General features: G+C 57.7%; 4 protein-coding genes across 4 annotated transcripts; 1 reads left to right on the top strand and 3 right to left on the bottom strand.

Moving 5' to 3' along the window:
- Nucleotides 1–767: 767 nt before the first annotated feature.
- Nucleotides 768–4,734, bottom strand: VOLCADRAFT_82287 (uncharacterized protein). The gene is made up of 8 exons (XM_002953401.1): nt 4,596–4,734; nt 4,217–4,381; nt 3,799–3,924; nt 3,507–3,595; nt 2,636–2,789; nt 2,510–2,555; nt 1,729–1,909; nt 768–1,456 (listed from the first exon to the last, which is right to left on the bottom strand). The coding sequence occupies exons 1-8, from the start codon at nt 4,671–4,673 to the stop codon at nt 1,135–1,137; spliced, it is 1,161 nt and encodes a 386-aa protein (XP_002953447.1). The 5' UTR covers nt 4,674–4,734; the 3' UTR covers nt 768–1,134.
- A 142-nt stretch (nt 4,735–4,876) lies between these two features.
- On the top strand, nt 4,877–8,465 carry VOLCADRAFT_121174 (uncharacterized protein). Its single transcript, XM_002953499.1, has 7 exons — nt 4,877–4,961; nt 5,055–5,115; nt 5,211–5,285; nt 5,377–5,445; nt 5,518–5,688; nt 6,438–6,530; nt 6,930–8,465. Exons 1-7 carry the CDS (start codon nt 4,909–4,911, stop codon nt 7,107–7,109), a joined length of 702 nt encoding a protein of 233 aa, XP_002953545.1. The 5' UTR covers nt 4,877–4,908; the 3' UTR covers nt 7,110–8,465.
- Nucleotides 8,466–8,919: 454 nt separating this feature from the next.
- Nucleotides 8,920–13,946, bottom strand: VOLCADRAFT_94261 (uncharacterized protein; the record flags this gene model as incomplete). Its single annotated transcript, XM_002953400.1, has 9 exons — nt 8,920–9,072; nt 9,402–9,485; nt 9,912–10,016; nt 10,384–10,506; nt 10,888–10,977; nt 11,261–11,371; nt 12,827–12,880; nt 13,171–13,254; nt 13,800–13,946. The coding sequence occupies 9 exons, from the start codon at nt 13,944–13,946 to the stop codon at nt 8,920–8,922; spliced, it is 951 nt and encodes a 316-aa protein (XP_002953446.1).
- Nucleotides 13,947–18,515: 4,569 nt separating this feature from the next.
- On the bottom strand, nt 18,516–24,124 carry VOLCADRAFT_94260 (uncharacterized protein; the record flags this gene model as incomplete). The annotated part of the gene is made up of 5 exons (XM_002953399.1): nt 18,516–18,631; nt 18,966–19,087; nt 19,149–21,553; nt 21,860–23,671; nt 23,906–24,124. The coding sequence occupies 5 exons, from the start codon at nt 24,122–24,124 to the stop codon at nt 18,516–18,518; spliced, it is 4,674 nt and encodes a 1,557-aa protein (XP_002953445.1).
- Nucleotides 24,125–24,409: the final 285 nt, after the last annotated feature.

The following is a 24,409-nucleotide window of genomic DNA, read 5'->3' as shown; positions in this document are numbered from 1 at the left end:
CATGCGCACATTAAAAATCTTTAAAGGGTGCAACAACATATGCTAAAGTGAGACAGGTCCAAGCGCCCAAGAACAGCTGCACAGCAGCCGCTCGGAAAGGTTAGGTGTCGCCCGCTACTCCAGCCTCTCCAGGATCCTGGAGCCCGTCCTGCCTATGTAAAGCGCGCTTCACGGCCGCTCATAATCCATTGACGCACGGAAGATACACTCACTTTGGTTTCATCTACTAAGACGGCCGAAATCCCCATTACCCTGGCAGGCTAACGTGTGCCCATGCCCTTAACCTGTTCAAGAAACCAAAGCAGTGTAGTATGCTATCGCATCACAAAGTCGCCTCCAACACTGCAGGCACGCCAACGTTGCCTTGCCGCACCTTTACCAAGGATTATGCGCCGCAAGACCGCGCTAACCTTCTTCTCCGCGCGTGACAATACATGGCAACGGCCGCCTACAGCCAAATCACGATCTTGCGCAATCCGAAAGGAGGACCGAACAATGCATTCAACAAGCAACTCCCTGTCCTCCGATCCGCCATCCTCGAGGCTGCTGCTGCTCAACGCCAACAGTACATAGCCCTGCCTTCCTTTATTATCCAGGCTCCTTTTCAAGCCTGGGTTCGCATCGCAACACGCACTGCCACAACAATTCCAGCCCACAGTGAACCCCAGCCAATACTGAACATTAAAACTTCTTTTGACTTCGGTTGAACAACTGGCCCCAGGCTTCGTGGAGCTCCGAGCAGAGGACCATCTCTGCCGGTGACCGCACCGAATATCGATTTTTAAACGGTACACACTCCTCTGAAGCACCGCTCGGGCACCCGAAAAGATTCGCAGCGCTGTGTTCTAGGCCCTCCTCCATCTCCAGATATTCACAAGTTTGGAGACCATAACCCTCCCCAAAACCGCTCCCGACACGCTCCCAAATTTCCGGAATGCGTTTGCTGAGCGGCTAGGCGACACACCACGGCCATTTGCCCATCCGATCCAGAACTGCTCCATCTTATAGCTATGTCACCGACATGGCGCACCCTTCGGGCTCTATCCCACCCGAACGCCACCTCATGTTCTGATCCGTTCTCTTGCACGCCTCTCCGCCACCGACACCCCTTTCGACTCCGCAAAGCTCCCTCCCTCAAGGAAACATGGCCAGCTGCAGAAGCGCCGTGGTCTCATTCCAGCCCATCATCAGGTTCAGGTTCTGCAGGCCCTGACCCGAAGCACCCTTGACAAGGTTGTCAATCACGGAGATGACGACAGCGCGACCCGGTATGCGGTCGGGGAAGACATTCATGAGCGCGTAGTTGCTGCCGCGGACATGGCGGGTATGGGGAATCACGCCCTTGCTCAGCACTCGCACGAAGGGCTCGCCCTCGTATGTGGCGGCCAGGTGCGCGCGCAGGTCGTCCACAGTGACGCCCGGCGCCAGCTTGACGTAGCTGGTGCACTGCATGCCTCTGCAGGAGGCACGTAACAGTGAGGGGAAGAGACAGATGCAAGCAGGCATGCATATTTTAGCCTTCAAAGACACCACAGACAGACGAGCACTTGATCTGCGGGGTCCAGGAGAGGAGGGAGGAAAAGTCCCGGCTCTCCTTAGGGTTTAGCCACACACCAGAGGAACGCAGGCCACCCACACCCACCCACCCACCCACCCCCACCCCTCTGCTGGCCCCTCTCCCTTAACTGTCGTGGCTGCCCAGCCCGCTAACGCGCCGCTAGCATTCACCTGCTCATGTTGATGAGATGCGGCGTGAAGGAAACCGTGACGGGGGTCTTTGCCGCTTCGCTAAGTCCCTGCTCAATCTCCGGCATGTGGCGATGCGAGCCCACTGCGTAGGAGTTGATGCCCTCCGCGATCTCGCAGTACAGGTTGGACTCCTTGGCGCTGCGGCCCGCACCCGACACGCCTGACAGATGGGCAGTTGCGGAGGAGTTTTTAAGCCTTACGAATCGGCATCCTAGGCAACCCGCTGGTTACCCATGTTGACCCTCAGCACCGCGAACCGAGCCATCCGTTTCCCGTTGCTCAGCCCCATTAATAGCCCAATGTTCCCAGGTCCAGTGTCTTCCTCACGCCTCCAAGCTGCCAGCTATCCCCACTGCCTCCCGCCTCTTCATGGCAGCGCGGCCTCTCCCTTCTCCTCCCCATCTTCATCTCGTGGCATTAGCCCCGGCTGGAGCCTGGTTTCCAGCTACTTCCCCAGCCCCGTCTGACCTTAACCTTTACACTGTAAATTTCAGCCTTTACACTACAATCACTGGGCCGCTTGTCCCCGATCGGGTCGAGTTCGACTTAAGATGTTCGCGTCTTTATTTCGCTCTAAGCTTTCCCCCAAAAGGAGCGCTGACCCTTTCACAGGGGCCACGTGGGTCCGACCACACATTCCTGCTGGGCCCCTGCTGGGCCCCCGCTCACCCCGGCCCCGCATCCAGCCTCCCCCATTCCCCCATCCCGAGAGCCCTGTCTAACCAGTGCAAAGTCCGAACCAGGCCGCCACGGAACCCACCTGACTTTGCGTCGATCAAGATATCTTCCGGCAGGATCAGCTTGGCCTGCGTATGCACGTGCGAAGGGACGGGGTTAGCAAGGGGTATAGGCCGGGGTACAGGCCGGGACATAGGCCTCCACGTACCTTGAGCAGCGGGTACAGCGGCAGCTGCGAGCAGGTGGGATAGCAGCCGGGGTTCGCCAATAGGCGAGCCGTCTTCACTTGGTCCCGATACACCTCCGTCAGGCCGTACACGGCCTCCTTCTGGAGATCCACGGCCGCGTGCTCGTGGCCATACCTGTACGGCATGGATACGGCAGGGCACAGCGAAGATAATGTCACCAAGCTGGCGCACCGGGGAAAAGCAGCTCATTGTGGGCACGTGTGGCCGACAGACCGGTAGTAACCGGGGCCGCATGTCTTCACCGCTGTTGCGCCGCCGCATACAGGCGCTGCACGCCTTGTTGAGGGTATGTAGCTGTGAGGCGCTGTTGCACCTGTCCCGTTGGCCAAACAAGCCATGATGACCGTGTAGAGCTATTCATTCGGGCTTCACTCAGCTGGCCACCATGGCAAGCAAATCATTGCTCTCCTTAATCTGGGCTTAATCTAGCTGGAACAGATCAACAGGTCAGGAGCTTGAGATTGCTGTGCGGCTCGCACCCTGCCTGCCGGGCAGCGTGCGGGCACCCTCAGGTCCAAGTCAGACGGTCAGGTGCGCCACTGGGAAGTCACCGTAGCACCGGAGAGCTGACTTGGCGCATCCGCCCTTGCGCAAAAGTCCCCCGCAGCTGGTGGCCTTGGTAAATGCCTCCTCTTTCCACGTCCGGTGCCGCCGCATTCTACCTGACTGCCGCTCCTTCGAATGTTAGATCCGTAACAGGATCCACGTCACCCTCCCCGCCCTCCATGTCACCCTCCCCGCCGAGTACAGCCCCATCCTCCAGTCCCAAACATAGGGAGCTGTGCTGACGCGCCCCCATGTTTTACATTTGTACAGTGTTGGACGACGCACCATTGCGCGTATACAGCAGGGTCCCGGAGCCGGAAATCTGCGGACAGGTCCACCACCTTGAGAGTGGAGGGCAGCTTCTTGATTACCTCCTGCGGTCAGACATCCGACATCATGTAACTATTTCCAAGGTATGGGTGCAGTTAGCACTGGAGCCTGGGTAATACTCACTGAAACATCATTCATTACCAAATGGCATCAGCCCCCATAGGTGAGGAAAGGTGGGCATTAGCACGGTGTGGCGCTGCGCCGCAAGTGTATACTGTTATGACCCCGCACTTGTGTCCATATGCACCTGTGTGGTGGCATGCGGCAGGCAGCAAAAGGCCGCGTCCACGTCCGAGAAGTTGACGTCATCGATCTTGACCAGCTTGGGGACGTTGGTAGCAGTAACCAGGTGAGGGAAGACGTCCGAAAAGTTCTGCATCGAGGCAGGATGTTGGCAACTGTAAGGAGCAGCGTGCTGTGTTGCGCACGGCAGGGCTAAAGGAACGTGCCCGTCGCATCTTCGCTACTCACTACTCTGACACTACTCTAACATGATGATCAAATAAGTTTGCTGAGGCCCACAAACAGCAGGGTTGCCCAGTCCGCCGTTAGGGTTCAAGGAATGCCCACGTGACCAAGCACATAACAACGCGTGGCTTTATTCAGCCGTCACTCATGTCTATTGGCTGCACATCTTTTCGTGCAAAATTGGTGCCGTGGCTGACCTTGCCAGCCTGCTTGTCTCCCGTCAAAACCGTGACCTTGATGTTCGGGTGCAGTGCGCACAGCCGAACCACCTCAGCACCCGTGTACCCAGACGCGCCCAGCACGGCAATCTTAGCCACATCCGTTTTAAGAGCCGATGGATTCGATGCCGGAACCGGAGAGGCCTGTTAGGGTTGATCAGTCGCCGTCCCATGAAGACAAGGAAAATTGACGCGATGCAAGCCATGCAAAAGGCAGAAGAGATCAGCGAGCGGCGGTAAAATTTGCAGCGCAAGGTCTCGTGGATTTGTCCCGCACAGCAGGTTCTCCGAAACACGTGCGCGACGGCGTTGATTTACCGAAACATGTCATGGCAAGCCCGATATCAACTGATCTTACCACGGCTTGCCCCTTGACGGTAACTGCCGTCCGACGGCTAAAGCCAGTCCGAGCGGTCGAGTGCTGTGCAAGCTGCATGGTCGTGCCGAGAGCCCAACGCGTCCAGATAGTATGGAAATTAAAGAATGTATTGGCTGTGTAATTGACGTTCGCAACGCAGACGGGATTAGTCGCAGCGATGGGACTCATTTCATGAAAGGAAACATGCGTCGTGGGCCTCCCAATGCCAAGGACCAAAACGCTATGAAGCGACGACCCTTCCGCATCGTGCAGCTCCGCAGCCTTTACAATCTTGGCACCTTTGTATATTATCATGCAAACAGCAGTGACCCGTGGTTGCCAGGGGCTGAAGCCCCTGAGCGCTAGGTGCGTGTGGGCCACACCTTTCTGTGCTGCACATTTGAGCACCGTGCAATGGACAACAGCATTGACTAATTTGATCTATACATCTTACTACAGGCGCTCTGCTGCCCGCATGCCAGCTTTTGGCTCGGCCACTTCCAGGCGTTCTAGCGTCCAGGCAAGCTTAGCCTTGGTTTGCGGGAGTATGATATGGAGGCATCAATACCGTTATATAGCGATTGGTGTGCGCGGGCCATTTGTGGTTAATCGCAGGTGTTCGCCAAAAAGGGCAAGGGCAAGACTGCGTTTCGCCAAGGTTCCATGCCTGGTCAAATGGAGATGATTAAGGTGAGCCACAGCGCTGCTCTACCCTGCTTTTTTTATGAATCGCGTGTCATGCACGGTAAAAGTGAGCAGCGACTATGAATTCCTGTTGCAGCGGGAGCCTCCAGTTCCTGAGGTGGATCCTGAGAACGCTGAAATTGTCCTCTTCGTCCGCGTCCTTAAGGTGAGTCCATACTGCAGCTGCCGGCTGCCCTAAGCCTTGCGCCAAGACTTGGATGTCTCTGGTCCTTTGCAGTACAAGGACCCTACCCTGAACATGGACGTCGGCCCCTCGCTGTGGATGCCGGTCAACCTCATTAAAGGCAACCAGGTCCTAAACTTTCTGGTAGAGGCACTCAAGACGGACTGGGGCATGCGGCTGTACGGCCGTACGCTCATCTGGCAGATCGCGTCCGGTATCTACCAGGTGCGCTATGGATACGTTCTGTCTTGCGGAAGGCATCAGACCATTACAACGCGATGCACTGCTGTGTGCCCGAGTCGTGTTGTGGCACAGCGTGAATCGGGCTCACGGGTTTCCTCTGCGGCTTGCTGGCGTGGGTTGGCCAAACGCATGGGCCTTGAAAAGACAGCACAGCCAGGACCCTGGCCTCACACAGCGGCGATACCGCGGTAGGGATATCATGTGCTGCTTTGGTTGCTACTACTGCGGGCCTGACGTCTTACTACAGCCTGCGGCCGCAACATTGACAAGTGCTGCTCGGCTGGTATAGGCAGCTCGCAGTTGCTGGCTTCGGGTCTTGGAAAGCCGGGAAACCCACATCAGGTTTTGGTTTGGTAGGACAGCCGAACAGCCTGCGCCGCTTTTGATCTCCCGCTCGGCCACCTTGGCTCTTTCTTACGTACATCTAATCATCAATTGGATCTGGGTGCACCGTATATATATGCCTATGTATTTGCATACCTTTCATTGACCTAATGTGTTCCCTGGGACGCTCACAGCGCTGCGTGGTCGCCTCGACGCGGCAGCTAGGGCAGGGGCGCTCCAGGCAAAAGCCTCTGAAGCAACAGCTCGCATGCGGGACAGGGGCATTTAGCCTGTGGGGGTCCACTGCCATCCGGCGTATTGTATTGTAATTAATGTACTCTGGGGGAAGATAGAATTTCCAAGGACACTGGCCAGCGGTCCCCTCGCGTCTGTGTCTCTCCTAACAGGACAAGGCCAAGGTGGAGAAAGATCTGAAGAAGAACGTTCCGCAGTTTGCCAACGCTGCTTCCAAAGACTTTGAATACGCGTTCAAGATTCGGGTAAGTCGAGAGAGCTGGTCATCTGGCCGGGATCCTGCTTGGTTCAGGCCTGGGGCGAAGAAACTCCCGACCTGGGGCGAAGAAACTCCCGACCTGGGGCGATTCGCAGTGGCAGCCGGAGCTGTTGCTGCCATCGACGCCCCTAGCATGACCTCGTTGTGTGAAGGCACGGCTGGCAGCAGTTTGGTTGCGAGACGGACAATTCCTCGCGAGTTTTTGTTGCTCACTAGCAGAGCTCTTGCTGCTGTAAGTTCTCACCATTTCCAGCATCGGTTGCCACCGCGACACCTCCTAGGCCAATGCCTCGCCGTGGCCACGACTTGTTCCGCATCCCCCTTTTGAGATTCCCTCCTTTCCCTCCACTTCTTTATTCGTTATTCGGTCCGCCTTTGGAAACAGGACAAGTCGGTTCCCAAGGACTGGCTCAAGCCTGAGAACCTGACCATCTGCCCGCCACCGGAGGATCTGGCGGGGACGGGGGTGGCTCAGCTCAAGGCCTTTTTCTCCATGGACAACCTCATGAGCATGTTCAAGGCGCCTGAGGCACCGTCCTCGTCCGCTCCTGCCCAGCAGCAGTAATTCGACTCGTCAATAGCGCACAGGCTCGGGCAGCGTTGAGGCCGTCGCTTGCATTTTCCGTCCACAGCAGGCTCTGAAAGATCGTGGCGGCGGTTCTGCAGCATACAGAGCAGGACAGGCGGCAGCAACGTCCGCGCGCAGCTGCTGAGAGATGAGAAGCATCGATGTACAACTCTGGGCGGAGGGAAAAGAGAGTAGGGTTGTGTGTGTATGTGTAGCTGCTGGCTGGTGTGTGCGCTTTCAGAAACACCAATCAGCAGCAGCAGGTCAGAGCTAGCTGCCGGGGTGTAGGGCCTCAAAACGGCGTCGTTAGGCGTGCGTGCTATTGCGTCTTTGGCACGAGCTGCTGCCCGCCACTGGCCATCACTGTGCGTTCATTTGGGTGTGCAGCAGCAGTTGGGCGAAGCCGTTGCGTGGCACGCATTCCCCGGACGGACGCGAAGGCTTACTCGGGCGGCATGTGCTGTCCATTCCTGTTGAGCATTACATGACAGCGCTATTAGATGACAGGTCATCCTTAGGTTGTGGTGGCTTGTCTTCCAGGGCTATCTCCCAGGGGTGTTCTCCCTGGATATGTAGTCGCTGCGATTGGTCATTACCCTCTGGATGGACCAAGACTACATCGGAAGAAAACGTTTCTACGCCCTCTAGTCCATCTTGCACTCCTCGGCTCTTTGCGTGCTCAGTATCATACAATAGCAGGTTCTCCATCAAGCGCGTCGCTGCGGCATGGCACAGCCGGAATCGACTAGAACAATCGGTCGCTTCCGTAACGGCACTGGAGGGTGTCTTCGCGGCTCTGTTTGCTGTCTATCCCTTGTGTTTGCTTGCGGGACTATGCTTCCTTTGAACACCGTCCTCTCTTTGGAGCGCATAGAGGTTTTTTTCTAATGAAAAACCTCCGCATTCATCCTTCGAGCTGTGTTCGGGCATTTTGTGTTGCTGCTCGGCTGCTCGGACGAGGCTTGCGGCGGCGTTGCGCCGTCTGCGCACACAGACATGGTACAGGAGGGCAAGAGTGGCGTCGCGAGTTTGTCTGCTGCGCTTTGTTTGCGTGAGCTGTGTTGTTGGAGGATCAAGGATTTTGTTGTCTCCAGGTGAGAGATTTTTGTCGTGCGGAGAGGTTAGAGGTGGTAGATAGGCAGAGGCGTTGGCGGCGTTTGCTGCTGGAGTTACGAGAGGGAATGACTGGGAGCGTTGCAATATGTTCGGCACAACTGTTGGTATGAATGTGCAAAGGCGTTGTGTGCGAAGTATTGGAGAAGAGCAGTACGCTATGCACGCGGTGGAAGGCGTATTGCTGAGGACGTTTTGTTGTTGATTTGGCGAGAAGTGTGTAAAAAATGTGTATTGAGTAATGCGGACTGCAAACGACATGTTCTCTGCTCTTTTTCCCGTTGCCGTATGGCGGCATCCAGTTGCATGGGACATGAAGTGAGAATGTCCACCTTTATAGGGGTACGAGGAGAAGTGACTGAACTTTTTTCATCTATTGCACAGCGTATTCGAACCTGCTATTGATATCCTATTGTAGGATAATCCTCTCCACGAAAACATGTCCCTAACATCCGCACAGCAACGGACAATATTTAGCTCCGTCATTCTCCGTCCATCTGGGCGTGTACTTACAACTGCGCCTTACCTATCTCCATATACCACAGCAACCACACTCGTCTCAACTCAATAATTCAGGTTCATCACAACTTCTCCCTTTCCGAGAATATTGTAGAGTACATACGCACTCATGAAAGGGAAGCCTCGTTTACCCGTCAGACTGCCGAACTGCTGCTTCCCGTGCTACTGCTGCTTTTCAGAAGATGTCGTCCTCTGAAGGCGCTGCTCCCTGCAGTCGGCTTGGGAACAGAATGGACATCCCCAGCATGAGCGCTGCGAACACGATGAAGCCATTCATCACGGCGCTGTAGTACGTGTCATCAGGTATAATGCCCAGATATCCCGCAAGCTGAGGATAGGGCAGCGCAAAGGAACACAGCGCCAGCGGGCACCGGGGTGTTCTTGATCAGTGCGGCGGAATACACCGAGGAATGGGGGGAGAAACGAACACGAGCGAGTGAAGGTAGAAAGGGTGGGAGAGGCCGATTTGGCAGAGGACACAAATGAAATGCACGCACGCACGTAACTCTTATGCCCTCCCTCTCCACCTGCATGTTGGGAGTCGGCGGGTATGACGACACAACAGAGGCAAAATTTTCCAGTTAGTATTACACTGTACCAGCAGCAGCAATCGCATCAGCAGCAGCAGCGACAACGGCCCCTCTGACTGCCACCCACCTGGCTCAGAGCGCCTCTGCCGGTCTTCAGCTCACCCACCACTGCGGCCGCAAAGCCTAGCATGGCCAGTCGGCCATGGAACAACTAGGGAAGGGAAAGAAAGGGCCGAGAATGGAAAGCCAGGGGGTGAAGGGACGAGATAAGAGAGGCGGCGGGCAGTTTGCAGTGACGGCAGCTAGGGCAGGTAGTAAAGGCGCATAAATACCATCGGCGCAGGCCTGGAAAGCAAGGCCACGTCCTGGGCGGCAAAGCAAGAGTGAACCAAGTTCGGCTGCCGTTTCAACCACATCGAGGGGGCGCAGAATGGAGAGGAAAGGCCTGGAAAACAAAAGAGTAACCCTGAAGGCTCTCGGGCTTCCCCCCCTTACTGCCGCGTCTTAACCGACAGTCCCAGTCCGCTGCCTCGCGTTTTTACCCGCACTTTTCGTCGCACAGCGACGCCTTCCTGCCTCCTTCCCTACCTACCTAGCTAACCCTACCTACCCGCCTATCCGATACCTCCTTCCCCACCTCGTTTCGTTTTGTGAATCCCCAGCCAGAGATGCCCAGCAGCTTCCCCAGGTTGAGCGGGTTGACCAACACACTCGGAGGACCCGTGGGTCGGCGGGCAACATCCTGCAACAGCAACACACAAACACCATGAACACCAGCATAAGCATAAGCAACAGCAGCGGCAACGGACAGCGGCAGCTCAAGACAGGTGGTCTCAGGCGAAAGCTAAATATTCTGTGCTGTAAAGCGCATTGCAGCAGCCCTCAGCAGCAGCACGAGATGGGAGGCATCTCTATGATCTGATGGTCCAAGGGATGTAACCCCGGATCGGGGGGATTCGAGAGGGAAGTGTCCGGGTTTCACTCCAGGCGCTGGTGCCACGCATCCGCCTCAACCGACCCAGGACCCCTATCCCCGTTCGCGCTTTCCCCATTCCCACATGCGTTGCGTACAGCAGCCAACCAACCGTGCAGCCAACTGCAACGCTCACCCGTAGATTCTCCGGGGAGAAGGTAGGCGACCAGGGGCCCAGTCCTCCCAGCGCGTTGTAGATGACGATGCCCATCAGCATGGCAGTGATGGTGGCCGTGTCCATGCCGGTCCACATCTGAACCTGTTCCACACCATCGAGCACCACGAGGAAAGCTGTAGCTGCAGCTGCTAAGGAATATCCGTTCGCATAGTTTGAAGAAGGAAGGCATCGAGGGATCAGGGCGCCAGAGCTTGGAATTCGCGACGTGCGCGCGAATGGGGCCAGGTAGCGTGGCGGGGTTGTATGTGTGGCCCACCCCCTCCTGCCTTCCTTCCCTAGGTCAGTTGGCCTCCTCAAACGATTGCCGCGATCTAAACTCAACCGGGTTTATACGTGCGGCTTATATCCGCGTACTGCTATGACACCTAGTCAAGCATGACGTAAGCCGCCTTATTAGCGCCTAAGGGATTCCAGTCGTATCCGCCTACGTATTCCCAAAAAAAAGTCGATCGGTTTGCGCACCTGACGGATAGGACCCAGGTGGTTGGCGGTTAGGATCTCCAACACGCACGTAGCGAAGAAACCCACCATTGCGATGCGGCCCACGAAAATCTGTTTACAAAGTACGTCAAGACATATCGGGAGCGTGGTATTGGAGTTAAAAAACGTGAGATCACCATTGTGGAAGCCTTGTTCTTGTTCTGCTGTGTTGATGGACGGCGAATCACCTCTTAGGGAGGCTAGAGCTGCTGTCGAATCCAACACCAGAAACTGCATGCACCGGTACTACCAATCAGTACTATTACTATTACTGCCGAACTACGGCTACTTTGCCGCTCCTCCTTATCCTCCGTCGTCGTCGTTGCCGTTGTACAGTCCCGTACGCCGTACGCACCTCCCGGCGGCGAGTGAAGGCGGGCATCCATAGAGGAACCTTTACCGCGGCCGCCGAGTAGCCCTTGCCCGCGCTGCTCCTCTCCACAGTCTCCACAGCCCGCGTGACGTCCTGTCGAGCGGGGCGGGAATGTCGGCGCGTGGAGAATCGAGCGGGAGGCAGGGACGATTTCCGTTGATGTGTGTGTGAGCTCGCGTTGGGCTCGCATTTGGTCGTGTGTAGGACCGGGCTGTAGGTCCCGCAGGCGGTCCCCGGTCCCCAAACATATCACAGCGCCATAGCATCGAGTACGGGGTTACATTTTTGTGGAATAAAAAATTCCAGATCCGATTTAATCTGACCCGAGGACTGCACTCAACAATTCACAATGCAGCGAAGGCCTGAGAGTGCGCTGTGCGGCATTTGTGCGTGGAGGGGAGGGGAGATGCGGCACACTCGGCGAGACCAGCCAGCGGCGGAGAGGAAGGGAGAGGCAAAACTCTTATAATAAAACAGGCCATCCGAAGGCATGGCGGCGCGGTGACTGTACCCTGCTCCGTATTTTCCTCGGCCTGTCCGCCTTGGGTTTGGGAAGTCGCGGTCGGTTTCGTTTCGACCTCGCTGCCCCCTGCTGCCCCCTGCTGTTTGGATCGGGCTCGTCTGGTGGCAGGTCAGGACCCACCTGTAGTTGGTGGGGTTGGTGCAGGAACTACCCCACACCAGGAAAACCCCACCAGATGATGAGATCATCATGGCATCATCGTGCCATCATAGCATCATCGTGCCATCATGGCATCATCGTGCCATCATGGCATCATGGCACGCAGCACAGCACAGCACCGCACAGGGCCGGCCGGGCCCAGCAGCAGCAGCAGCAGCAGCAGCAGCAGCGGCGGCGGCGGCGGCGGCGTCAATCCCAAGCCCGGCAACAACAAGCATCAAGGGCGACAACACACACATGGACAGCCCACTTGTCCATATGGGGTTGGCGCTGCGGCTGTGTGTCGGTTTGCTAGGTGCATCATCGCACCTAGATGACAAAGGACATCGACACGCCCGACAGCAGCAACGCGCACTTCAGGACGCATATCCCTTAACGCAAAATTTGAATCTCTCAAAACATCTCTCGTTGCTATGGGAATGGGACGCCAGTATGGGTGGGTGGGTAGGTGGGTGGGTGGGGGCACACAGCACCTCAAAATTCCTTACGGCAGCATAGGCAGCAACAGGACAACGGCTACAAGCTTCTGTAACTGCAGTACCGTTCCCTGCAGAACAAGAACAGCCGTTTTGAATGGTACAGCGGTGTACGTCCTGGGGAAAACATAACCAGGCACCCACGTTCCCCCCCCCCCAACCCACACACACGCAGCCCCCACACCCACGCAAGACACCCCACACAGGAAGGGTCGAAGAGACTTGCAGGTTTACGTTAATAATTTAAGTGGCTACTAAAATTCGCTTCCTGGTGCGATATGAAAATGACTAACTCAATCCGGAAACCAGCGCACGCACGAGTGGCCCCACCAGTACCCATTCACCCAGTCCCACCCCCGACTCCTAACCCCCCATCCACACGCTTCTCACCCTCTTCAGCTCATCCTTAGCAGACCCGGCGGCCTTGCCCGCATTCTCGGCCGCCTGTTGAGCCAGGACCCCTCCCACACGGGAGCGGGGTGGGGTGAGGCGGGGTGAGACAGGGCCCAGGATAGAACAGCCGAACCGATCAGCAGCAACAACAGTACCAGCAACAGTAGCAGCAACAGTAGCACCAGCAAAAAGAGCAGATGCAGATGCAGGCGAGATGCAAGTTCCTAAAGTTCCCGATTACTCAATGCATCGCGTTGTGCACAAGCACCAATGTAAAAGCGACAGATAGATGAACAGATAGATGGATAGATGGACCTGTTCATCTATCTACGTGTTATTACCTGCTGGATGAGTTCTTCCTGCTTGCGGATCACTTGCTCCCGCTCCTTTCGCTTCTGGATATCCGCCTCCAAGTCGTCATTTTCCTAGGGGGAAAGGGAGGATGCCGAAAGCGCGACACAGGAGGACAAAAGCAATAACCCGGGAGCGGGCGCGCGTCGTTAGGATGGGAGTGGAGAGGGTGGAGAAACCCACGTACATACAGACGCGCATCCAGTGAAGAGTGCCTGTTCTTGTTGTTGTTGTTGTTGTTGTTGTTGTTGTTGTTGTTGTTGTTGTTGTTGTTGTTGTTGTTGTTGTTGTTGTTGTTGTTGTTGTTGCTGCTGTCGTTAGGTAGCGACCCACATCGTCGCGACCACATCGCGACCTCTTCGTGTAGCGCATGGGTCGTTACATTTCCGTAACTGAGGCCGTGGTCATGAATTGCATCACGTCATAGTGGATTGGAGTTTACGACGCGATGTCGATTGCGGGACATGGCGTTACGGAGCTGCCTTGCGATCGATCATCACTATAGGATGGCTGCAAGAATGAAGGGACCTTCATTTCCATCACCACAGGAGATGGTGGGCAAAGTGGGGCCCCAGGGAAAAGCACTCGTTCGCTTTCCTTTAGACACAGGGCGACTGACCTTGAAGCGTCGCACGACGGCACAGCGACGCAGAAGCCAAGGCGCGGCACACGGCGTACGAGGATTGTTGATACTGTTGCCAATAGGCTTTGCTGTTGCCAGCTGAGATTGTGGCTTGACACCGGGAACGAGCTGCGTGAAAGCCATCTCGTCGGGATACGCGGCTGTGTATCTATCTGCTGACCGTCAACTTCGAAAGGGCTATCCGCAAAAAATAAACCCAACCTTCGTTCCGTGTGTTCCGACTTGCCAAAAAAATTTGGAAACAAAACTGGATCTTTAAAACCTTATCCTTCCTCTGCCTTAAATGTAACCGGCTTTTGGGGCCTGTCCTTTGTAATGGGCAAGAGGGTTGTCGTACTCCGCAAGCGATGGCGTCACTGCGCCTCGGGCTTCTGTCACAACTGCACGCGGCGGCCATCTTATCATAAGGCGCAAGGGGCACCGAAAGGAAGCGTAACTGCTGGCGTGCCTTGCATAGTCAACGATTCGAGATCAACTGCAAAACTCGTACTAATCTTTGCTGAGGTAAGTTTCCTTCCCGACTGTGTCGTCATAGCACAGGGCTTACTGTGTGTGGTAGAAGACAGTCACAGAACAGAGCCTCGAACATCTTGTAGAAACTGCTGCCATCATGTACCCTCCGTTTCCATCCGTTACCAGGACCGCCGAGAATGGTTTCGTACGCACAAGGTGCTCGGAAGCGAAACGCGCGTGGTCATCATGCCTTTGACGAACTGGGCTAAGCTTAATTTCCGCGGCGAGCGCGTCAGCGCTGGAAGCGGAATGGCACGCAGCAGAGACCGAAAGGTTGCAACTCGCGTCAGCGCGCAAAGTCTAAGCATTGTCTGACGAACCCAGGGGTCACACCGTGAGTTCCTTACCCATGGGGCCACCACGTTCATCGCCTCACCACGCATCCCCGCGTTAGGACGAGCTCCACTTGTAACAACAACGCCGTAACTACACCGCGTGCGTGGTGAGGCGACGAACGCGGTGGCATCTTGGTTAGACAATACAACCCACGTCCTAATGAGCGCCAACAGCGCAACACTGTGGGCCTTACGCGGCCAATCCAAAAGCCTACTCATTGCCTCACTTCATGGCCTCACCGCCTCATGCAGCCTCAGCTAGCACACAGCGAAGACAGCCCTACCATGCCCTGCCCTGCCCTCCCCTGCCATGCATGCATGCACAGGAGTAGGTCATCTGATCGGAAAAAGCGACCAGTTGCGACACTAGTTACGAAGGTGGAGCATAACAGATCCATTCATGTGGCCAAATCGTAAGGTTAATAGTGCTAAAGTCGTGTCCTTCCTTTCTGTTCGTTCCGAGAGCTCTTTCGTTCCCCTCGCGTCCACGTGTCCACCACAGCCACATATATATATGTGTGTATGTATGCTGCAAAGGTGCTTCACGGATCTGTGTGAAAGATGGATCGAGGCGGCATACCCAATAGGTGTCGAGCGGCGCCTCGCTGTATCGTCTCCCTGCTGTCTCCCCAACAAGCAGCGCAAAAAATGTCGCCATAGCTAGCAGCCGCCAGTCGTGATTAGTCACCAGTCAGTAACGCCCCACATTCCTGTTGCATGACCCAGCACCACATGAAGCTGCATTCTCCTCTCCGGGAAAAGCTACTGACCCGTGGTTCAGAGTCATCGCTGCAATGAGGCTGTGGATGTACTGACTAGAGGTTCAGGTTGGGGAGGAGAATACGAGGAAGATGAGGGGGATGGGAAAGCAACGCCGTGTGTGAGCCTTGTCCGAAACGTGCACACGATTCCCCGCAGGAAATTGCCACGCCCACCCACCCAAAGTCAGTGGGTCAGCACCATGACGACAAAACAGATGGCAGCCGCGGAGCCGCGGTTTGGGCGCAATGCAGTGCAGGATTGCGAAGCGGCCGTCGCACAGCCAAAAATGCAGCTACCCCAATACAGCAGCAGCAAACAGCAACAGCAGCAGGAAGCCGCAACAGCAGCGGGAAGCAGTGGCAGAGAAACCCATTGGACTTCAACCCGTCGTGTGCAATGTCACGCCTTAATGTCACGTTTGTCCGCTACTTGCAAAGCAAACACACGACAAGAGTGATGTCAACAGCACGACCCCTAGTGTGCTCCCTCGTATCGGCAATGCCTCTTTCCCCCCCAGATGAGAGCCAAGTGAATCTAGCCCTCCCGCCCACTTGATCTGTCGGACACACGAGATCACCTGTTAAAACACAGCCACGGCACACGTACGACACATTGGTCCTCGTCCACAGTCACACACAAACACACCCGAGGCGAATCAAGAACAATCGTTCGGTAAACCTACCTGTTTGGATTCGATTGAGTACCGGCCTTTAACCTTTGATTAATAGAGAGGGTCACAGCTGCGCCGCAGCTGCGGCAGCCAACTAAAACCAACCCTCCTCACCATCTGTGCCGTCGCAACCCTAAATGCCCCTTCTTCACCGCACACACCAACTACCGCAACGGCCGCCATAACCACTCTGTCTCTAATGATTAGCTTGTTACAAAAGCCAGAGATAGTAGATACCTCGTGGCGCTCCTAGGACGCCTCCCCTGCCAACCCCTTCACAGGCTCTCACCCCATATCAGTTATGCAAAGACTGCAGCATTCCCTGACCAAAGGTCCCCCGCACTCCTGCCATGCTCCAAACCAGCGGCATCCTCAAACAGTCCAAAACGTATTATGCCCTGCTAGTGTGTGCTTGACTCGAAGGATGCACATGTGCACTGGTTAACGGTGCATGCATATGTGCGCCTGTGTAGTAGTGCTAAAGTTTGATACTGTTTCACGATGTTGGGCCCCAACAACGCCAACAGGACATTGCCTCCAACAAGCCCCTCAGCATGCAGCTGGCTCAACCTGCCTGACAATCTTGTTCCACTTCCCAGCTTGCCTCTATCTCTGCATGCCAGGCCCGACGGAACCCACGGGACGCTGACTCGCCGACTGCTTCGGCTTCGGCCCAGAATAATCTAAGACAGTGAGAAAACCCAAATTCTGAAACCTTATAGATATATTATGTATGTGTAAATGTAGGTATTGATACATCCACACGCAACACAAACTATCTGGTGCACAGCTGCACCCACACCGCGCCTTCGGCCCGGAGCTCAGCACCCCGCCTTGCTGCCCTGCCCCTGCCCCTGCCCTGCCCCTGCTGCATTCCAGGGTGGTGGTGTGCGCCGGCTTAGGGGCACACCCGAGCTGTTTCGAGTTCTAAGAAAGGCAGCTACGGCCTCACAGCCTCACGAACACACCGTCCAAAGGTGACCGGCGATGAAACATTCCTCTGACCACCTACGACACCCCCATTACCCAATCAGTTTTAATCTAGAACATGAAGCAATAGCCGTCGCAGCAGCAAGAGCAACTGCCAGCAGCACCTGCAGCACTCAGCAATTAAGCCAACCAAGGCCCCACTCGCTAAAACAACGGCATCACCTTTCCGTCTGCGGCACTCGTCAAATCTCAACACCACCAACGAAAGCACATCCCGCAACTTAGCTTCAAGAAAAAAACCCAAACGAACCCTTAACTCTCTCCCTTACCCTTACTCTCCGCAAGGGCAATGTGAGTAAGACCGCCAGGCGGGCCCTAACATGACCACAAAGCTATAAAACACGAATGCCCGGGAGAAGCACATTCGCTGGAAGCGGGTCGACACATCCCCTTGTCCACCCAAGGTATACCTCCCTCAGTGTTGCTACTTTGCCCTTTGCTGCCGCTTTATCATAATGCACAAGATTCAAATAACAGCCGGCCAGCCAGCCAGCATGCATGCATGCATGCACGTCGTCACCGTCGCCCTAATTGGGGGAAGGTGGCACAGGCCCTCCACGTGTGAGCCCCTCCTCTGAGGGTACTCTCACGCAGCTACTGTCTACTGCCCGACCTCCTAAGCCCCACTCCTACGCTCCGCTGCAGCGTTTGACAGCGCGCGTTTTCGAGCTAAGAAAAAGGGGTCTATAACTAGCCATGACGCTTCACCGCACGAATCGGGTTCGTCCGCCGCAGGACAGCAACAAGGCGAAGAAAGACCGCAACGAGGCTATCGCTCCACGTGCACCAGCTCTTTTTAATCATCACTGCCAAGCCAAGGAAGTGTGGTGTTTATCTATTCATATAATAAACGGTCTAGGCAGCACATGAACCCGCGTGCCTAAAACCCACACAGCTGGAACGCCGTACACCCGCATCCGCACGCACCACACAGCGCCATCCGACAGACGCCCCATCGGCCGGTGCTTCTGCGATTTATCCAGCAGGCACCGCAGCGGGCAGAACGTGTTCGGCTTCGTGCGCCCTGCCACGGGGGCCCGGCAGGGGCCCACGAGGGGGCGGAAGGGCGCTCGTGGTTCCCTTCTCGAAGCCCTTACCCGGGGCAGGGACCTGTGCTCGAGGGGCTCGAGGCTGCCTGTGAGCCGTTAGCTGGAACCACACGGTAAGCCGCACCCCCACGAGATGCGCGCTGGGTGCTTGCTCCCGGCGAGCGGGCGCCTGCATTTCTTCTGCCATTTCGCATCATGACATGGCCACACCACGGCGCGGTGCTTGGGGCCCAGCAATCGTGGACACTATCCAGGAAAACTCCTGAAAGCGAATGACCCCGGATTGGATTAAGTAAGGAGAGCGGCGAAGCCCGAATCCGAGCAGCAGCAGCAGCCGCTTTGCCAAGGCCGCCTCGCGTCAGCTGATGACAGCTCAGACCTCCCGGTCGGCGTTACTGCTACTCGCCCTGGCGCCGTACCACAGCCAGCACCCCGCCTGCGTTGAACGCCCGTTGCCAGGATGCGGTATGAGTGCTATCGCTTCTCGCCCTGCCGCCAACGAGGGTGAACGCGGGATAGTAAAACGAAGAATTTCCCCTGATAAATTAGACTGGAAAGAGGTCATATTCTGTAGACTAGCTCTGCTTAATTCTCAGATGCGGGATGTCAAAATAGCGACTTCCGGGCTGTTGGCTCCCATGCTCACCACCAAAGGCAGTATATCCTTGTCTAGCCGACGGCCGCGGCAGGGAAGTAATCGAGACAACGCAGCGTCTACGGCTCTCAGCTCAGGCAGCACAAAACTGAGCCATAGATCAACCACCAACCAGGTCCTATGATAACGATTAGTGCCCTCCCTCTGGCTCCACCTCCGCCGCCTCACCTGCCGCTGCATCAGCTACCACCCGCATCGGCAGGCGCCGCCGTCCCTGTCCCTGTCCCGGCCGCAGGCTGCGGCATCGCCGCTCCCTCTCCTGGCCCTGGCCTTGCAGCAAATTCACGCGTCTGCGACGCAGGAGCTGGGCACCTGGCCCCCTCTGCCCCCTCCTGCTTCAGCTCGGGACACTTTATCACCAAGCCTGCTAGCGGGGCCAAGCTAGCCGCAAATGCGGCCGTCAAGCGGTGGCACCCATGCTCGTGCGACGGTGCAGATGCATGACGCGGCCGGCGCTCCTCATCGCCACTCCCTCCAGCGCGCCGAGAGCCATTGGAACTGAAATGCAGACCAGGTAACCACTCTTGCTGCGGCTGCTGTTGCTGCTGCCACTGGCCCTCATGATGTTGGGACGCCTGTTGCTGTTGTTGCGGCGGAGGCGGCAGCGACGGCTGCAACCCAGACGGCGTCCGGTATGCAGGGCGCACAAAGTGCAACATCTCCATCATCCTCAGCCGAAGCCGCTCCTGGTGCTCCCGAACCTGCTGCTGCAGCCGGCGCTGCAACGTCACATTGCACAAGGGGGTGAGGAACTCCGCCAAGATGCGGTCGCCAACCTCCGGCGGCGCGGATCGCATCAGTGCAGCTGCAGCACCAAGCGCGCCCGCACCCGCCGTCGGCAATGCCGTGGACATTTCCGCGGAAGCAGATGCTGATAGATTCCGTGCAGCCGCCACGATCTGCAGCGCGACCTGTTGCGCCTGCTCAAGGCTTATTGTTGGCGGGGGACTCGTACTGTTAGGAGCGGGTGCTGCTTGCGCCATTGGTACCGCCATTGGTACCGCCGGCTGCGGCTGCGGCACCGCTCCCGAGCTATGGCACTGAGTCCCTGAGCCGGGGCTTGCCTGCCACGAATCGCCATTGGTTCCGACCGATCCAAGGGTTGATGCGGCCTGGGAGACACGCTCCAGAAGCTCCACGACAACGCTGCTGGGCTGCGGCCAGGCGCGCTTTTGCATTAACCATGGCTCTGGCGCCCAGGCTTGCGAGTCAGTGGTGCGCTGCAGCGGCACCGTTGATGCTTGGATCGGTACGGACTGTCCAGGAGATTGGGACTCTTCGCCACGTGTGTGAAGCTGGGGCTGCGGAGGGCAGTTTCTGCTGGAGCTGGTTCTGTGGAGGCTGTGCGCGTTGGTGCCATTGGGAGACGGCGGGGTACCGGTGCACGTGTTTAGCGGAGCACCAGCTGTGCTACCCGTGGGGTGCGGGTGCGCGTGTGGGTGCTCCTGACCGCCTTGCAAGGACACGGGTGAGAGGGAGTGCAGTAATGTCGTTACGGCAAAAGGGCTGGCGCTGCTGTTACTGGTGCTGCTCTGCTGCGCCTCCGCCACACCGCGCGGCTGCAACTGATGCGGGTCGCCTTCCCTGGAGACAGAAGGTGGCTCAACCCAAGGCCGGGTTGCTGAAGCGGAGGTTCCCGAAGGCGGCGGCGTGGATGCAGCCAAAGACGGTATCTCCGACGTGGACACCGGCACACGCTGCGACCTCGACCAAGACGTACCTCTGTTGCTAGACGAGCCGGGCCTACTACCACCGAGACACTGAAATCGACTCATTAAGCGCGGCAGGAACCTCCGCAGCGATCGCGAACAGTGTCTCCCGGTGCTAGCAACTACCGCCGTCGCCGCCCCTGCCGTCGCCGCCCCTGCCGAAGCCACAGCCGACGCTGAAACCGCCGCCTCAAGCACAGGAGAGGAGCTGCGCACGTTGGGCCTGCCAAGCATGGAATGCGTCGCAGGTCTGACAGTGTTGCCTCGGCTACTACGGCTAAAGGTGCCGCTGCTGCTGGAGCTGCTACTGCCAGCCCGTGCCACGCCCACGGAAGGTGGATTGCTCGCCAGAATCCGCGGCGGCGACGCAGGTCGGGCCCCAGCGCCCATTGCCCCCTCGCCGGAACCAACGACATCACCGCTGGTTGGGCCGCCGCTCGCCGGAAGCGCTTCCCCGTCAGCAAGCACAGCATTGTCGACGCAGCCTTCAGAGTCATTGTCGACGGGACCTTCATATCCCGCTCCGGAAGACCCTTTAGGGCTGTCCTCGCAAGCTGTCTCCATAGATTCCGTAGTCGATTCGCACGGCGACCGCGACGCCAGGGCGTTCGCGTCCGCAACGCTGCCGCTAGGCAGCCTCCCAGCCGCCGCGTCAGCAACGGCGGCTGCGACAACACCGCCGCTGCGGACATTCCCGCCCGAGCTGGCGCGCTCGTGCGCTCCTCCCTCCAGGTCCGCAGATTCGCTGCAGGTGGACAGCTCGGCCTGCAGCTCGCCGAGGTACGGCAGGACCTCTTGCAGGCCTTGTGCCGTACCTAGGTCCAGTGCTGCCGTACCGGTGGCGAGGCAGAGCAGTGCGTGTTCGTTGAGGTGGGTATTACCCGCGCGGAAGGCGTAGTGGGCGGGCGTGCAGCCGTCGCAGGCAGACTCGTCGAACCACGTGGATAAGGTTTCGGCTGGGAGAGTGGACAGAAGGTCCATGGCGGCAATTGCGGGCTTGGGCAGCACTGCGGCTAGGTGTAACGGAGTAAGGCCGCCTGGTCCCGGCTGATGGGCGGGCGCGGTAATGGACAGGAGTCATAAATATGTGGGGAAGGAAGGGGAGGAGAGGCGGACGCGGAGGAGTAAGCGCATATGAAGGAAAGGGTAGGGGTGCGCTAAGGGGCCTGGGGCCGAATGGACGTCCCAGAGAGACAGGCGAGGTGCAGAGAAAAAATGGGAAGACAGGCAAGTAGTAAGTATGAATCAAATTAGTGGATGTTCCTGCCGAAAGCAGATGAGGCGCTCCCTAGAAACCTGTATGGGCCTGTACGGCAAAAGCCCACGGTGGCCCGCGCACGGGCCTGGACTCACCGCCGCCAGCATCGCTCGCCATTCCTCCTGTACAGCAGCGCCGTCGCCGTACCGGCCGTAGCTGCGCCACAGTGCCGTCATGGCCACCAGTTCCGCACTGCCAGACGCCACTGCCAAATGCAATGCCGACCAGCCGTGAGCCCCCTGTACGGAAGCGTTGATGGCGTGCATGGAAAAACCCATATCCATAAGGCCCAGCACAATGTGGGTCGAAGTCGCGGCCCAACCGCGGCTGCACGCAAAGCCTAGCAGCTCCAACGCGGTTTGCGGCATGGGCTGCTGCGCGTTCGCTACAGTCGTCAACTGCTCCCCAGTTCTCGGCGGCGCCACCCAGGTCTCCAAGCCGAGCCCGGGCGCCACTCGCGTGATGCCAGCATTGTGCGGCGCCCCGCCGAGGGCCTCAATCTCCGATACGGGCAGCAAGTCCCCCAGGACACGGCGTTGTTGAGCCTGGGGGTGCTGCGCCGAGTGCTGTCTCTGCTGCTGCTGCTGCGACAGACGCTGCTGGGCCTGGTCGCTTCCGCGGACCGCCCTGCCGGGCGCCTGCCGCAAAGAAGCCGCAGACCTCGCAGCGTTCGCAGCAGCGACCCCGGCGATGCCGTCTGTCGGGCCTGTCGCCACCGCCTCTCGCGCCGCCGCTCTCCTTCCTGTCAACTCCAGCCAGGCACCGAGGTCCCAGAGGAACCGTTCCCTCGCACGCGCGTCGTCTTTGTCTTCCTTATCCAGTTTCGCCAGCAACCCACCTACCGCTCCTTCGTCATTACCGGCGAAACCCAGATTGCCCACTGTGACAGCAGCGACGGTGGACTCGATACCAACACTTGGCTGTGCCGACGCGTACACACGACTCGGACCCATATCCAATGGGACACCTGCAAAAGGCTGGCCCTGTTGCTGCTGCTGCCGCTGCAAACTTTGCAGCGACTGCGGTATTGGCGGATTTTCGCCCAGGGACTCCTCTGGGCACACAGGAAGCGGCAGCTGCTGGTGCTGCATCGCCAGCAGCGCGCACACCTCGCCTTCCATGCCAGCGTCGGGCACCACGACCACCGTCAGCGCGCCGCTGCTGCACATGACACCCCGCCAACCCATGGCCCCAAACAACCGGCGTTCCTGTCCGCCCTGTTGCACGGGGCCAGGCGCACTGAGGCCAAACACGCGGGCGCGGTTCAGCGACGCCGTTAGGGCCGCGGGCTGCCGCCCGCCTGCCCCAGCTTCACCAGTCAGCCTGTCGCTGCCGTCAGCATTATTGGAGCCCGCCGCTGCAGCCGCCGCCGCGGCCGGGCCAATCGCCTGTGCGCTGCCTGTGCCGACGTTGATGGTCGGCGCCAAGCACTCTGCCGCGGCCATGGCTGCGGCGGCTTCTCGCAATCCTCTCATGGGCCAGGCAGGTCCAACGCCGGAAGCTGCAATGCCGTGGGTGCGCCAGGCAGACTCCAGCGCTCCAGTGGATGCCGCGATGCGGTGCGGTGCGGCGGAACCAGAACTTCTCGTGGAATTGCCGTCGCCTAGGCCATCGCCGGCAGCGCTAACGAAGGATGGCGGCGCGTGCAGCTCAATGAGCATAAGGCCCGGAGAGGCACCTGGGATGACCCAGATGAGAACGAGCTCGCTATCAGGGCGATGAGCGGACAACACCTGGTTGACCTGGTCTGTGCTAGCTTGGCGCCGCCAGGCAGCGATGGCTTGCATTGCGGCCCGAGAACTGCCAGGTAAGCGGCTAGGCTGGTCTGTGTCGTCGCCGGTTGCTTGGCGGTCGTTGAGGAAGTCGAGGCGGACGGGCAGTTTGACGCCATCCTTGACAGCGGTTACCTGGCATTCCGACGGGGCTACATTGAGCGTGACCTCAGCTGCTATGCAAACCTCCTCAGTCGTCGTGCGGATGCATCGAGGAAACAGACGCCATAGGAGGGGGCCAAGAGGGCGGGGCGGACGCCTCGTGTCTGCGTCCACGGCCGTCGGCTGCTGCTGACCGATAGCGGTATCTTGCAGCTCAGGAAAAATAGCCCCAATATGCTCTGAAACCGTTTCGCCGAGTATGCGCACATGGTCCTCTAGAGCCCCGGCATCCCGCGTGTGCACGGCTGTTGCTACGGAAGTGTTTTCTGCCGCCGTTAAAGCTTCAGCCGATTCAATATCATCGGAGCTTAAGAATACTGAGGAGCTATCGTCATGCCCTGTCTGAAAGCTGGTGTCCGGGTTGTTGCGTCTGGCTTGCGGCAGAGCCGGCTCAAAAGCTGGCAACTGCGGCTCTGGTGGCACCATGAGTTATGACCAGTCAATAGCCCAGGCAAACCGGGGCTTCAAAGGTGCCATGGCACTAGCCCGAAACAAGCCGCAAGAAACCTTCCTCCCAAAAGCACATTTCTCCCATGCAGCAGCAACATCCACAAATCACCGTTTCAAAATACGCAGATCCTTTCCCTGGAATGAAAAAACTTGTTGTTGGTCAAAAAGTACCCTTGGTTCAGTTCTGTAACTAAGAACTTAATATTCACCAAATAAACTATTCTCGAAATACTTGACGGTTTGGAGAATGTAGGCGTGAAG

Source organism: Volvox carteri (genome assembly GCF_000143455.1).
Source record: "Volvox carteri f. nagariensis unplaced genomic scaffold VOLCAscaffold_36, whole genome shotgun sequence".
Lineage (NCBI taxonomy): Eukaryota > Viridiplantae > Chlorophyta > Chlorophyceae > Chlamydomonadales > Volvocaceae > Volvox > Volvox carteri.
The sequence above is the reverse complement of the archived record's forward strand: the minus strand, read 5'-3'. Positions and strand labels throughout refer to the sequence as shown.

Bases quoted from the DNA above. Each gene is read 5' to 3' on its own strand.
- VOLCADRAFT_82287 (XM_002953401.1), bottom strand. From the start codon at position 4,673: ATGCAGCTTGCACAGCACTCGACCGCTCGGACTGGCTTTAGCCGTCGG. The intron at 2,556-2,635 runs GTACGTGGAGGC...GTGCATACGCAG, and splicing joins CGCTGTACCCGCTGCTCAAG to GCCAAGCTGATCCTGCCGGA. The intron at 1,910-2,509 runs GTGGGTTCCGTG...CCCATCTGTCAG, and splicing joins CTTGATCGACGCAAAGTCAG to GCGTGTCGGGTGCGGGCCGC.
- VOLCADRAFT_121174 (XM_002953499.1), top strand. From the start codon at position 4,909: ATGCAAACAGCAGTGACCCGTGGTTGCCAGGGGCTGAAGCCCCTGAGC. The intron at 5,286-5,376 runs GTGAGCCACAGC...TTCCTGTTGCAG, and splicing joins GTCAAATGGAGATGATTAAG to CGGGAGCCTCCAGTTCCTGA. The intron at 6,531-6,929 runs GTAAGTCGAGAG...CTTTGGAAACAG, and splicing joins AATACGCGTTCAAGATTCGG to GACAAGTCGGTTCCCAAGGA.